The sequence below is a fragment of the Heptranchias perlo genome, chromosome 11, assembly GCF_035084215.1.
Source record: "Heptranchias perlo isolate sHepPer1 chromosome 11, sHepPer1.hap1, whole genome shotgun sequence".
NCBI lineage: Eukaryota > Metazoa > Chordata > Chondrichthyes > Hexanchiformes > Hexanchidae > Heptranchias > Heptranchias perlo.
The window spans coordinates 39,619,630-39,635,171 of NC_090335.1; the positions used below are offsets into that span (position 1 = coordinate 39,619,630).

Genomic DNA, 15,542 nt, shown 5'->3' on the forward strand with positions numbered 1-15,542 from the left:
TCCGCGATTTCAATCTCCATCTCAACTCAGCTTACCCTCTCTCCTGATTACACTGCCCTCTTGTCATCCCTTAATCTCTTCCTCCATAAAAATTCTCCTACCCATATTCCCGGCCATCCCCATAACCTTGTCATCTCAAATGGCCTCTGTACTCCTATCATCGCGAGCACAGTCAAGGCCATCTTTGATCACTTTGATGCAACATTCAAGCCCCTACATTAAACAAATATTTTGTATCTGCCTTCACAGTATAAGACACAAAAAAATACCGGAAATAGTGGGGAACCAAGGGTCTAATGAGAGTGAGGAACTTAAAGCAATTAAGATTAGTAAAGAAAAAGTACTGGAGAAATTAAGCCAACAAATCCCTTGGACCTGATGACCTACGTCCTAGTGCTTTAAAAGAAGTGGCTATGGAGATAGTGGATGCATTGGTTTTGATCTTCCAGAATTCCCTAGATTCTAGAATGGTCTCCGTGGATTGGAAAGTAGCAAAAGTATTCAAGAAAGGAGGGAGAGAGAAAACAGGGAGCTACAGGCCAGTTAGCCTGACATCAGTAGTAGGGAAAATGCTAGAACCTATTAAGGACATAGTAACAGGGTACTTAGAAAATCATATGATAAGGTAGAGTCAACACAGTTTTATGAAAGGGAAATTGTGTTTGACAAATCTATTAGAGTAATTTGAGGATGTAACTAGAGTGGATGTAATATATTTGGATTTTCAAAAGGCATTCGATAAGGTGCCACACAAGAGGTTGTTACACAAGATTAAGGCTCATGGGATTGGGGATAATATATTAGCATGGATAGAGGATTGGTTAACAGACAGAAAACAGAGTAGGAATAAACAGGTCATTTTTGGGTTGGCAGGTTGAAACTAGTGAGGTGCCGCAAGGATCAGTGCTGGGGCCTCAACTGTTTACAAACCATATCAATGACTCAGATCAGGGAACCGAATGTAATCTATCCAAGTTTACTGACGATGCAAAGCTAGGAGGGTAAGTAAGTTGTGAGGAGGGCGAAAAGAGGCTGCGAATGGATTAAGTGAGTGGGCGAGAAGGTGGAAGATGAAGTATAATGTGGGGAAATGTGAAATTATCCACTTTGGTAGGAAGAATAGAAAAGCAGAATATTTTTTAAAAGGTGAGAGACTAAGAAATGTTGGTAGTCAGAGGGATTTGAGTGTCCTTGTACATGAATCACAGAAAGTCAACATGCAGGTACAGCAAGCAATTAGGAAGGCAAATGATATGTTAGGCTTTATTGCAAGGGGGTGGGGGTATAAGAATAAGGAAGTCTTGCTGCAATTGTACAGGGCTTGGGTGAGACCACACCTGGAGTACTTCGTACAGTTTTGGCCTCCTTACCTAAGGAAGGATATACTTGCCTTAGAGGAGGTGCAACAAAGGTTCACTAGATTTATTTCTGGGATGAAAGGGTTGTCCTATGAGGAGAGATCGAGTAGAATGGGCCTATATTATCTTGAGTTTAGAAGAATGAGCAGCGATCTCATTGAAAAGTATAAAATTCTTAGAGGGCTTGACAGGGTAGATGCTGAGAGGCTGTTTCCCCTGGCTGGAGAGTCTAGAACTTGAGGCCATAGTCTCAGGATATGGGGTCGGCCATTTAGGACCGTGATGAGAAAAATTTCTTCACTCAGAGGGTGGTGAATCTTTGGAATTTTTTACCTCAGAGGGCCTTGGATGCTCAGTCGTTGAGCATATTCAAGACTAAGATCGATGGATATTTGGACACTAAGAGAATCAAGGGATATGGGGATAAGGCGGGAAAGTGGAGTTGAGGTAGAAGGTAAGCCATGATCTTATTGAATGGTGGAGCAGGCTCAAGGGGCCGTATGGCCTACTCCTGCTCCTATTTCTTATGTTCTTACCCCCTTCCAACCCCACTTCTTTCTGCATCCACCCCTGGAGGAATCTCTCCCCCAAGTTACTTACAATTGCACTTCTAAGCTCCCAGCTGTCTAGCCTTTGGCCCTCCATTCACCACAATAGATCTGCAACCGTCAATTAATCACTCCCTCAGCTCTGCTTTTGATGCCCTTGAATGCAGTAAAACCCTTACTCTTTCCCACCATGGTCGTTCCCCCATTATGGTCTCCACCTTCGCCTCCTGAAGTCCAAGGTCGCAGACAAAGGTATCTGGCGTACAACTGGTTCAACCATCCATCACCAGGTCTGGCTGGACCACATCAAGCACTATCAGGCCTTGCTCTCCTCTGCCAAAACTGCTCGCTACTCCACAATCATCCTGGAATGCAAAGATAACCCCCGGCTCTTTCTCTTTACAATCAACCATATCCTTTCAATCCCTCTCCCCTACCCCCTCCTCCCTCACTTTCAACAACAAGTGCAAGGAGCTCATGGACATATGCCACTAAGATTTAGATTATCCATTCAGCTGCCTCTATTGAAAATCCCCCCCCCCCTCCACCACCACCACTTCCTAGCAAGCCAAACTTCCCCCATAGTTCCCACATGCCCTTACCTATCCTTCATCTTTCTATGATTTCTCTCCTATCTCCTGTCATGCCCTTCCTGAGTTCATCTCATCCATGAAAACCACCTCATGCTCTCTTGACCCCATTCCCACAAAACTACTGACCGCCAACCTGCCCTCCCTCGCCCCATGCTAACTAACATAGTAAATGGTCCCCTCTCCTTAAGTATTGTCTACCTCCCTTTCAAGATCATTGTTAATACCCCCTCCTCAAAAAACCTACCCTTGACCCCTCTCTGTCCTTGCAAACTACTAACCCATCTCTGACCTCCCTTTTCTCTCCAAAGTCCTTGGAGGGACTTTATCTCTCTAAACCTCTCCCTCCATTAAAAGAGATCTATGAATTCCTGCTGTCTCCCTTTCCCTGGCCCACTATTCTTTTCAGAGTGGCCTTCACTTGTACTTTTCCCAGCCCATGTCCTTCGGTAAGGAAAAATAAAAATGATTGCTGCGATTACTACGACTGTTTTGAGAGTAACCACATGCTGCAGAACTTTCCACATTTAAAAAGTAGGCACAATAACTGAATGTGCAGTGGTTACTAGCTGTTTGAGCCTGAAGCATCACACATCCTGTAGTTGCAGTCTGCAGGTTCCTGTATCATTATCTACACATTTTAGTTTGACATATTTCTCTAAAACCAATCCAAAATACATAACTTCTCTATAGACAAAGGAGCAACCAGGACCTCTCAAAGGAGGCAGTATTTACTTTCCTACCTTATAAACATTGACAAGTACTATATACTGTACACACTGCAGATACTTGACTACCCTGGCACTAAGTAAGTGGATGTTTCTGTGTCACAGTTACACAGTCAGTGCAATGCCAGTACTGTTTTGACAGTAGAGTTGTATTGTCCATTTGAATATTGCTGACCTAGAAATCCCAAACAGATGCATTTGAGTTGATGCCTGGGACACTGGCACACATCTTTGACACCAAAATACACAGTGCACTGGGCTTCATAAATAGAGACATAGTCCCCAATATTACCAGGGAGGCAGGATGGCAGTGGGAGGGGGGGGGCGACTGGCCTCGTGGCCCCCCCCACTCACAATAGCAAATGATGTTAACATGCCTTGCCACCTTCAGCACCTCAACATCTGTCATCATGCTTAATATTGCTTTCTGTTCTCTTACAGGGCCTTCAGCGACTGCAGTGACGGCGGAGGGCAATTCCTCAGAGGACCTGCCGGGCTCTGAGGGGGCACCGTCATATCTGAGCAAGCCATCCATCAGCGCAAATACACACACCTTGGTAGGTCCCCATCCTCACTTAGTTGGGGTTGCACATGGTGAGTCACCACACACGAGCACGAGCAGACACTGGTGGCAGGGGCAGCTGTGGAGAGTCTGCATTGGTGGGAGCATTCTTCTCCAGGCTCTTCTCAGCTGGACTCAGATGCTGAACCCTGGGGGCCATCCTTTAAAAGGAGAATGATCGAAGGGTAGCAACACATTTGTGAGGTGCTGGAACAGGTGCCACGCACACTCTCCACAATCGCACAGAGGATGGAGGAGTCCAACTCCTGCATGAGTGGAATGGTGGCACAAATACAGGAGGGAATCTCAGATACTGTCACAGGGACATGAGACTAGCCTCCATCGAGCTTCAAGCACGGCTCACCAATGAGTCCATTGAGGCCCTGACAACGGCCCTTCGGACTCAGGCTGAACAACTTTCTGCCGCCTTAAACAGGCAGGCAGATACACTAGCAATGGCCTTACAAGGCTGCACACATGTCCTCCAAACTGTTGTCCAGCTGGGTGGTAGGAGTGATGTGGGCCTGGCCCAGGAGAGGGATGATGGCGAAAGGGGACATGGAAGTGGGGACGCTCTCACATCTCACCCATTACCTCCCTCTCAACCAGTACCCGCAATGCTGCCTCCTCTCCAGGTGGTCAAGTCTGCCCCTGCACAGGTGCAGGTGGAGCAGTCTTTGGTTGGGCCCTCACGGGTACCGAAACCCAGAGGGCGTAGGCCCAAAGCATCTAATCGGTCAGGGCATGACCAAGAGCGACCTGCCACTACCTCTGCTGCAGCCACAGGGGATGCACCACGTAGGAGTAGTCGTAAGCGTAAGGCAAAGGTTTTGTGAGCACAAAGGGGATGCACGAGGGTGTTTAACGGTTTGTCATGTTTTTTATTTATATTTGATTTTTGTTAATGGCACATTAAATATTATTGTCACCACTACTGCCACATCTTGGCCTTTCTTGACTAGCTTGTGTAATAAGTCCCTTTCATGAGGTTCACCATGAACACCCATACTTGATGCCACCCATAGGATCACCCTACAGTGGGTGTATGTGTAGTTGCACGACTATTTTGTGCAGGTGCCTGTGGCGCAGCACTGTGTCGTGGAGCTCCATGTAGCGGAGGTGGATGGCGTGCCTGGCGAGGCTGCTGATCTTGCTCATCCTCGGATGAAGTGATGAATGCAGCTATGGCACCCCCCCATCCTGACGGTGTGAGTTTGAGGGGGTCCGCAATGTAGGTAAATGTGTTTGCACAGCAAAGTTTAGGGTATAAATTAATAATTTTGAGTAGAAAGACAAAGGTGTTGCAGCCAAAACTTTGTCTGAAGTGACAGAGTGCCCTGCTGCAATAAATGAGGTTTTCTCCCCAACTGTCAAAAAATCCTTTGCATCTCCCACTGGCTGCTGGCTGAAACATGTCTGCTCCAACAGGGAGTGTTTCCCACAGCACGGGAAACACGCTGAGGATCCTTCAAAATTACACCCCTGCCAAAATCGCCACTGAATGAGGTCTGTCAAGTACTTCATCTAGCTAAATAAGTATCTAAATTATCATCCCGCAGGCTTTAATTGCCGGTGGGAGTCCCGCACGTGTGAGCTGCGCGTGCATCCAAGCGCGTCATTGGTGATCCTGGAAGTGAGCGGGTTGGAGCCGGGCTCCGAACCCGCTCCGGGATTCCGCCATTTTCGGAGCCCCCCCGCCCCCAACGCACCCGCTCGGCCATCTGAAAATCAGCCACATTGAGTACAAAAGCAAGGAGGTTATGATGAACTTTTATAAAACACTGGTTCGGCCGCAACTGGAGTATTGTGTCCAATTCTGGGCACCGCACTTTAGGAAGAATGTGAAGGCATTAGAGAGGGTGCAGAAGAGATTTATTAGAATGATTGAGGATGAGGGACTTCAGTTACATGGATAGGCTGGAGAAGCAGGGGTTGTTCTCCTTAGAGCAGAGAAGGTTGAGAGGAGGTTTGATAGAGGTATTCAAAATCATGAAGGGTCTAGACAGAGTGGATAGAGAGAAACTGTTCCCATTGGTGGAAGGGTCAAGAACCAGAGGACATAGATTTAAGGTGACTGGCAAAAGAACCAAAGGCGACATGAGAAAAATCTTTTTTATGCAGCGAGTGGTTATGATCTGGAATGCACTGCCCGAGGAGGTGGTGGAGGCAGATTCAATCGTGGCTTTCAAAAGGGAATTGGATAAGTACTTGAAGGGAAAAATTTTGCAGGGCTACAGGGATAGGGCGGGGGAGTGGGACTAACTGGATTGCTCTTGCAGAGAACTAGCCGAATGGTCTCCTTCCATGCTGTAACCATTCTATAGGCGGAAATTCTCTTGATCTTACATTTGCTATATTCACATTTCAGTTGATGTGCAAACTGTGCGAATAGTTCTAAACCACCTTCTTCACATGGCCTTGTTGCCAGTGGCCTTTTGTACATCAATGCATAAGATAGCATTGACCACTGCCAAATGTGCAGTATAAAAATAGCTGTAATGGTCTGAAATGACTCAATAAAATGCTCCCTGGGTTTCACAGTCCCTTTCACAGTTTTTTTTAAAACTTGACCACTAAGTAAAGAATGGCTTTGAAAACTTGCCTTCATGCAGCTTAATTTAGAGAATAGTGTCACTGTTGATTTTTGGTGATTTTCAATCATTTCTGACATAGTAAAATGAAGGGCAAGTTTAAATTAATATTTTGTTAGATAATTTAGTAATGGTAGGAGTAGAAGCAGCTGTTACATCAGAACAGCAACAACTGACTGCTGATAAGTTGAAGACTCTCGATCACAATAATTGAAAGAATAGAAGGAGAACAGAGGCAGGAAATCTGGAGCACGCAGGCCACTGAGAGAGAATGAGAAGAAAAAGGAATTTTGTTATTTTTAATTGAATTGTTAAATTTTCATTACAGAAACGGAGGTAATGCTAATCCAGTTTGTTTTATAAACTGTTTCCCTACATTACAACATTGACAACACGTCAAAAGTACTTCATTTGCTCTGAAATGCTTTGGGACATCCTGAGGTCACGAAAGGTATATAAATGTAAGTTCTTTCTTTCCTTATATTTTGAACTTCCTACATGTAGTTCCCATTGTCGTTGCTGGTTCTGCCTACTGCTGTGCACATTTGGCTGACAGGAGTAACTCCGAAGAGCAAAATGTTGTTTCTGCCATACCATTATATTAATACAAATACACGGATTAGTCACACGGAACTTAATGCATTTGCGTATTGTATTTGAATTCTTACAGCAGCTATTCTGTACTTCGATATAAAATCCGCACCTTTAAACAGGTTTAAAAGACTACTGTTTTCATGGAAAAATGTTTGATTTAGGCATTTTTTTGGGGGAAGAGAGTGGAAAGGAAACAAAACATTTTCATCACGGTGCTATCGTGGCATGTAACACAATGATGTGTTCCAATTCAATAGCATGATTTACATCACTGTATCATGTGCTTGCAAACAAAATGGGGAAAAAATGCCAAATGCTTGTTTTCATGTAGAGTATTGCTCTGAGGTCAATTTTACTGTAAGTGGATCAGTAAAGCAGTCCAATTCAATATGTAGGTGAAGAATGAAGCAGTTTTAAAAGAGATACACAAATTTGCCATTTTAATGGAGGATGCAGATCTTACTGTGCTAGAACTTGATCGGTGACTGAGAATTTAAAAAAAATAAATGTAAACTGCTTTCTGTGATCCTAAACTTTATGGTGGATAATGTTTTAACACTCAATCCAGAACTTTAGAAGCAGTGACAACTTAAAGTGACAGTGAACTTACATACAGATAGTTTTTAAATCAGGTGAAAATGGGCTACTTGAAACTGAATTACTTAGACCTACGATTTAGACTAGAATTTGGATTCACATTTTTGTGGAACTTCTCTCTTACTCAGTGGTACAAAGTGCAATATCTGTTTACATCAACTGATGCAGCTGTTGCATGATGATGGAGTATGAGTAAGGATCAATAAAGTCAGTTTTCACTGCCAATTTAAAAACCTGCAATTTTCAGGTTCTATTTGTGGCATCACAGGAGAGAATTAGAGGGGAAAACTGGACCCAAAAAAGAGATAAATTTGGAGAAAATCAGTATTTATTTGGAAGTTCCCTAAAACTCAAGAAAACAAGCAAGGGACTAGACTAAAAAAAGGCACTAAATTTCAAGCATGATACATAACGTAACTCCACTGCAGCATATCTTAAATACATTGCCAACCTCAAACTTATCACTATTGCCCAGACACTATTTCACAGTGCCATTGCTGAAAATATGAGAAACTGCTTGTGATTATTTTGGAGCTGAGTTGTGTTCTGTAATTTGATCCATGCCGCAACTTCCCAACCCACACACACACAGCTGACTTCTGCGATTTCCTGACAAAAAATTGTGCCCAGAGATGCACATGCATCATATGTATAATATTAGCTTGACACATACAACATGCAATGTGTGTGCTGACATCATTGGTACAATGCACCTTAAGTATATACAACTTTTCCAAATCCAAGGGCATGCCTGCATTTAATGGGAATCCTTTTGCAATTACAGATACCTGCAAGCCCTGATAATCTATAGGATTTTGCACTACAAATTTTACCATATGATTTGTAAATGTCTGCTGAAGCCTACTAACTTCTTCACACCAATGCTGATATTTCCTTCTTTGGTACGGTGTCAACTTTTGTCTGAATACACTCCTGTGAAGCGCCTTGGGACGTTTTCCTTTGTTAAAAGGTGCTATATAAATGCAAGTTGTTGTTGTAGTATAAATGCACCATAAGAAAATATTCTCAAAAGATTCTCAGCAACCATTTTAAAAGCTGAGATGTGTAGATGCAGTCAGTGGAATCAGGACAACAAAGAGCCAGAGCAGGGCTTGATTTCACAGGACTACAAACAATTTGTATGTAGAGTCGGCTTTCTTTACTACCATCTTACAGCATACTACTACTACTACTACCACCGAGATGTCATTCTCTCGTGTTTTATTTTCTTAGTTCCTAACAGCATAAGACACCAGAGATTAATTGCACAACCTGGTATATTCAGGATGAATGCAATCAAAATGTTTCCATGCAAAATTTTATTGTGCTGTACTGTGGTGTAATCTAATGTTCAGTCTCTCACAGTACACCAATATATTAATATAATTAGGTTAACTTGAGGGAGCAAGGCAGAGAGACACACTGGATAGAGACTGAACAAGAAAAACAGAGAGCAAGAGGAACAAAGGCAGAAAAGAGAGAAATCAATAAGGGTAAAACACAAGCTATAATTGCTACATTCTAATTTTGGATCAAAACAGTTTCTGTATGAGTTTCCTGGTGTGTTCTTATCCATCTGGGTACACAGACAAAAACATCAAGAAAATACAGGGGAAGTGTGACGATAGCTTTGGATCACTGATTATATCAACTACTTATCCCTGCTAACATTTTAAGTACGTAAGACTTTGTCAGCTTTCCAAATACACAATTCAATTTTGTCTGATGGCAGACAAATATTTTCCTTTGTGTAACATCTGCAAAAACAATTTGCTCTGAATTTCCAATGCTGAATGCCATAAAGTAAAATTAGAGGAAAGCACAAAATTCAAGAACAATTTGATGCATTGTATGCTTAAAATCAGTTTCAAAAATGTAATTTGGTTATATTTTTTATTGGAGCGCATCAACAGTAACTCTGGAAAAAAATTTAAACATAGCACTTCTTGTGCATCAGTTTCCCCTATAGTTAGTTAGTTTCATATTCTCAAATTCACACAAAATACAATATGGGTCCATAATTTATTCTCCCTGCTATTCTCCTAAGTCACCAGATACTTCTTGATGATCAAGCTAATTTTAATTTATATAAAGTAATTTAAAATAAGGTAAGCAAGCTGGAGAATACACAGTGTGTGCCATACAACATTTTCAACAAGCTTGGTGGTTTGGGACTGAAAAAAATTGGTGTGCTTTTATGAGGCATTCATTTCATTAGCCTGAAATTTCCATATTGCAAAAATCAAATTGCACATTGTCTCTATCAGCGTATGCCTTTCCTTGTTATTGCAATAAAAATGAGGAGCATATGAAGGTTAAATATATGAAGCAACATTTCTGAAATTTTTCCCTGAATGTTACTAAAATTTATACAAATTGTCATACTTTACTTTAAATGACTGTGGCCCTGAAGTTCCTCGGAAGTTATGTTGCTCTCCCGTTTTATATATGGACTTTCAAAAGACATTTGACATAACAGACTTATTCAGAAAATAGAAGCACTTGGTATTAAAGGATGGTGGTAACTTGCGTACGTAATTGGCTAAGGGATAGGAGGCAGAGAGTAGTGGTGAATGGATGTTTTACTGACTGGAGAGAAGTATGCAGTGGGGTCCCCAGGGGTTGGTATTGGGACCCTTGCTTTTCTTGTTGTATATAAATGACCTGGACTTGGGTATAGGGAGTACAATTTCAAAGTTTGTGGATGATACAAAACTTGGCAACGTAGTAATTAGTGAACAGGATAGTAGCAGACTTCAGGAGGACTTAGACAGACTGGTAAAATGGGCAGACACATGGCAGATGCAATTTAATGCGGATAAGTGTGAAGCGATGCACTTTGAGAGGAACAGCATGCAGAGGCAGTATAATCTAAATGGTACTATTTTGAGGGGGGGTGCAAGAGCGGAGGGGCCTGGGGGTGCATAAACATAAATCTTTGAAGGTGGCAGGGCATATTGATAATGTGGTTAAGAAAGCATATGGGATACTTGGCTTTGTAAATAGGGGCATTGAATACAAAAACAAGGAAGTCATGCTAAACCTTTACAAATCACCGGTTAGCTGGAGTATTGTGTACAATTCTGGGCACCACACTTTAGGTAGAATGTCAAGGCCTTGGAGAGGGTGTAGAGGAGGTTTACCAGGTTTTTACCAAGTTGATACTAGGGATGAGAGACTTCAGTTATGTGGAAAGATTGGAGAAGCTGGGATTGTTCTCCTTAGAGCAAAGAAGGTTAAGAGGAGACCTAATAGAGGTATTCAAAATTATGAGGGGTTTTGATAGAGCAAGTAGGGAGAAACGGTTTCCTCTGGCAAGTGGGTTGGTAACCAGAGGTCATAGGTTTAAAATAATTGGCAAAAGAACTAGAGGGGAAATGAGGAGAATTTTTTTTTAAAACAGAGGGTTTTTAAGATCTGGATTTCACTACCTGAAAGGGTGGTGGAATCAGATTCCATAGGAACTTTCAAAAGGCAATTGGACATGTACTTGAAGATGATTAATTTGCATGGTTATGGGACTAAATTGAACAGGTCTTTCAAAGAGTCGGCACAGGCACAACGGACTGAATAGCCTCCTTCTGAGCTGTGAGATTCTATGATTCCAACTCTATCAGGAGATCAGCGGAACTCCCAAGGAAATGGTAAGGACTCAGTAACGTCAGGTTCCCACTATGTCTAGGGGTTTCCTTTTTGACGTGAAAGGGCTAGAACTTCTGTTCTTACAAGGCAAATGACAGGCGGGGGGCAGAGCCTCTGCATAGTAGTGGCAACTGGTAAGCTAAGTGAGGTCAGGCATACCAGCCTCCACAAGGATGCATGTGGGCTGCACTGGTCCAAGCGACCTGGAGCCCCAAAGAATTTTTTTTTTTTAACAAAGCCAACCCCCTTTCTCAAGGGGCTGATCACACCAGTGCCACAAGACAGTTGCCTTAGGCAATCTCTTCCCAAGGTAAATTGGCAGCATAGTTTCCAAGGGCATGTGGCAGGCAGGTGCCAGAGGTGCGTCTAAAGTGGTGAGAGTGCTCACATGCCTCATGTAAATCAGTTGCCCTCCCACTGTCCTGGCAAGTTGTAGCAGGTTCAGTGCTGGAGGGTACCATCAGGTACAAGCCTGGCATAACCGTCAGTATTACATAGAGTATACAGCACAGAAACAGGCCATTCGGCCCAACTGGTCTGCGCCAGCATTTATGCTCCACACGAGCCTCCTGCCACCCTACTTCATCTAACCGTATCACCATATCTTTCTATTCCTTTCTCCCTTGTGTGCTTATTTAGCTTCCCCTTAAATGCATCTTTGCTGTTTGCCTCAACTACTCCTTGTGTGGTAGTGCATTCCACGTTCTTACCACTCTTTGGGTAAAGAAGTTTCTCCTGAATTCCCTATTGGATTTATTAGTGACTATCTTATACTTATGACCTCTGGTTTTGGATTCGCCCACAAGTGGAAACATCTTCTCTACCTCCACCCTACCAAACCCTTTCATTATCTTAAAGGCCTCTATCAGGTCACCCCTCAGCCTTCTCTTTTCGAGAGAAAAGAGCCCCAGCCTGTTTAACCTTTCCTGATACGTTGATCCTCTCAGTTTTGGTATCATGCTTGTGAATAATTTTTGTGCCTTCTCCAATGCCTCTATAATTCTTTTTATAATATGGAGACCAGAACTGTGCACAGTACTCCAAGTGTGGTCTAACCAAGGTTCTATGCAAGTTAAACATAACTTCCCTGCTTTTCAATTCTAGTCCTCTAGAAATTAGGTTTGTCTTTTTTAATGGCCTTATTAACTTCCGTCGCTACTTTTAATGATTTGTGTACCTGTGCCCCAAGACCCCTTTGCTCCTCTACCCAACTTAGGCTTATTAACCAAGCAATATGTGACCTCCTTATTTTTCATACCAAAATGCTCCACCTCACACTTATCTATATTGAAATTCATTTGCCAATTATACACCCATCCTGCAAGTTTATTAATGTCTTCTTGCATTTTGACACATTCTTACTCTATTAATTTGGTGTCATCTGCAAATTTTGAAATTGTACTTCTGATTCCCAAATCCAAATCGTTAATGTAAATTGTGAACAACAGTGGTCCCAGCACCGATCGCTGTGTGGAACACCACGTCCCACCTTTTGTCACTTTGAGTAGTTACCTTTAACCCCTACTCTGTTTTCTGTTTTGTAGCCAGCTTGCCATCCATTCTGTTACCTGTCCCCTGACTCCACATGCTCTGACCTTAGTCATGAGTCTACTGTGTGGTACCTTATCGAAGGCCTTTTGAAAATCCAAATATATTACATCTACTACATTACCCTTGTCTACCCTTTCTGTTACTTCTACAAAGAATTCAATAAGGTTGGTCAAGCATAACTTTCTCTTCTGAAATCTGTGCTGACTATTATATTTTTGTTTTCTAGATGTTTTTCTATTACATCTTTGAGCAAGGATTCCATTAACTTTCCTATCACCGACGTTAAGCTAACTGGTCTATAGTTCCCTGGACTTGTTCTATCTCCCTTTTTAAATATAGGAATCACATTAGCTGTCCGCCAGTCCTCTGGCACTTTTCTAATGAACTTTTATATATATGTAATAGAGCCTCTGCTAGCTCTTCCCTAACTTCTTTTAATATGCGTGGATGCAATTCTTCAGACCAGGGGTTTTATCCTCTAAGTTTGATTAGTTTATCAATTATTTCCCCACTATCTATCTTAAACGTCTTGTATTTTTTTTTGCTAACTTCTTCTAATGTCACGCTCACCTTGTTAGTCTGCCCCCAAAGAATTTTAGGGCAGTTGCTATATGCTTTTATGGCATTTTCTACCATTTATTATTGGAAGATGGTCAATAAAAATGATAAGGGTTTGTTGACCAGTCTGTATCAAGTAGATAAAGCTTAAAGCACATTTATACTGAAGGAGTGTCATTGATGACAGATTTGTAGCGTTCCTGTCAATGACACTCTAAGGAATCCAACCTCTAAAGGCCCAGTGGCAGCAGAGATTCATATTTACATGGATCACTCGAATTGCCATCCTGTTTCCACTTATCACTAAAATACAGAGAGCCAAATCCTCTCACTTTCAGCTAGAGGAATCACAGGTTTCCAATTGCCAACAGCCTTTGGTTGCAGTGGCATCAGGAAGTAAGATAAATAGGGGAGTGGTACTGACACTGATCCTTACAAGGATAATCCATCTGGGTCCCAGCTGTTCTCTCTCTCTGTCAGTAATGGTACCGCCTCTTTAAAGCAAATGGTAACTTTCAAAGTACTATTTCTGCTCATGTTTTAAGAATCAGTTATGCACCGTTTAAGGGGACTTTGTGAATTGTATGGCATCCACTGTCATTTTCCATATTAGGTTTAAATTTTTAAAAAATCATTGCCTCAAATGGTAGAAGTATGAAACAGACAATCAAAATTTCATTTTAAAAATGTATAATTGGCTACGGCTGTAATCTAATGTCCTGGAATCATAGAATAATACAGCACAGGAGGCCGTTCGGCCCATCGTGCCTATGCCGGCTCTTTGAAAAAGAGCTATCCAATTAGTCCCACTCCCCTGCCCTTTCCCCGTACCCCTGCAATTCTTTTCCCCGTGCGCCCGTTACAGTTTGTTGCTGGTTAACATTGCACTATTGTACTTACTTCTTTGTTTTCTTGCAACAATTTCCCATAACGCTTGTCAGTCGGGTCGGCGCAGCACTCCAGGAGCTGCACCTGAACACTGAAACTCACAAAGTAGTGTGGCAGGAACTGTAAACACAAGACTAATATTCGTTAGACGGAAGTCATAGACGTGTCCGGGGGAAAATTGCGTTACATGTTTAAGTAAGATAAGAGCGTCATTTCCTCTCATCTGACAGTTTTGAACGGCTGTAAGTCGTGTATAATGTTTTATTTTGGGGGACGGTTTGATGTATGCTCTGAAGCGTATCCATAAAGCATCTTTTCTCATACTTGAAAAGGTTCTTAGAAGCTTTTTCAAGAGAGAAATTAATGCTGAAACAAGATCAGCAAATGTGCAGATCAGCCAACATATGTAGAGAGAAAGGACATGTTAAAGTTGGGAAAGTAACTTCTTTTCTCCTCACAAATACCGCGTGATCTGATGTATTATCATCATGTTCTGTTTCAGATTCCCAGCATTTGTAGTTTTTTTTTCTATTAACAATACTGAAATGTGCAAATTAGAAGAAATAAATCGTTTTTATTGTAAAGATGACAAGGTGGGATTTCCACCAATTTTGAATGCCTGAGTTTTTTTAAAATCTGATGAATTTCAAATCCTTGCAGGTTAAAAGGATATTGGCACTGCCAGCACCACCAAGAGTTTGTGAAGCTCTTTTCAACATAATTAACCTGCATTCAAAATAAAACATGAATCCATTTTTACCTCTTTTTCATATTCTTTGTGGTACTAGAATCATAGAAAGGTTACAGCACCGAAGGAGGCCATTCAGCCCATCGAGTCCACGCCGGCTCTATGCAAGAGCAATCCAGTTAGTCCCACTCCCCCGCCCTTTCCCCATAGCCCTGCAATTTTTTTCCTTCCAAGTACTTACCCAGTTCCCTTTTGAAAGCCATGATTGAATCTGTCTCCACCACCCCCTCGGGCAGTGCATTCCAGATACTCCTGCTCCTATTTCTTATGTTCTTATGTTCTTAACCACTTGCTGTGTAAAAAAGTTTTTCCTCATGTCACCTTTGGTTGACCCTTCCACCAATGGGAATGGTTTCTCTCTATCTACTCTCTCTAGACCCTTCATGGTTTTGAATACCTCTATCAAATCTCCTCGTAACCGTCTCTGTTCCAAAAGAGAACCACCCCAGCTTCTCCAGTCTATCTACGTAACTAAAGTCCCTCATCCCTGAAATCATTCTAGTAAATCTCTTCTGCACCCTCTCTAAGGGCTTAACATCATTCCTAAAGTGTGGTGCCCAGAACTGGACACAATATTCCAGTTGTGG

General features: G+C 42.2%; 1 protein-coding gene across 1 annotated transcript in view; it reads right to left on the reverse strand.

Annotated features, from left to right (window-relative positions):
* Nucleotides 1–14,368, reverse strand: part of si:ch211-214p13.7 (uncharacterized) — a 50,642-nt gene extending 36,274 nt beyond the window's left edge. The window contains exon 1 of the mRNA XM_067992823.1: nt 14,220–14,368. Within this exon, the coding sequence (XP_067848924.1) occupies nt 14,220–14,248 (29 nt within the window). The 5' untranslated portion in view covers nt 14,249–14,368. The remainder of the gene's footprint in view (nt 1–14,219) is intronic.
* Nucleotides 14,369–15,542: the final 1,174 nt, after the last annotated feature.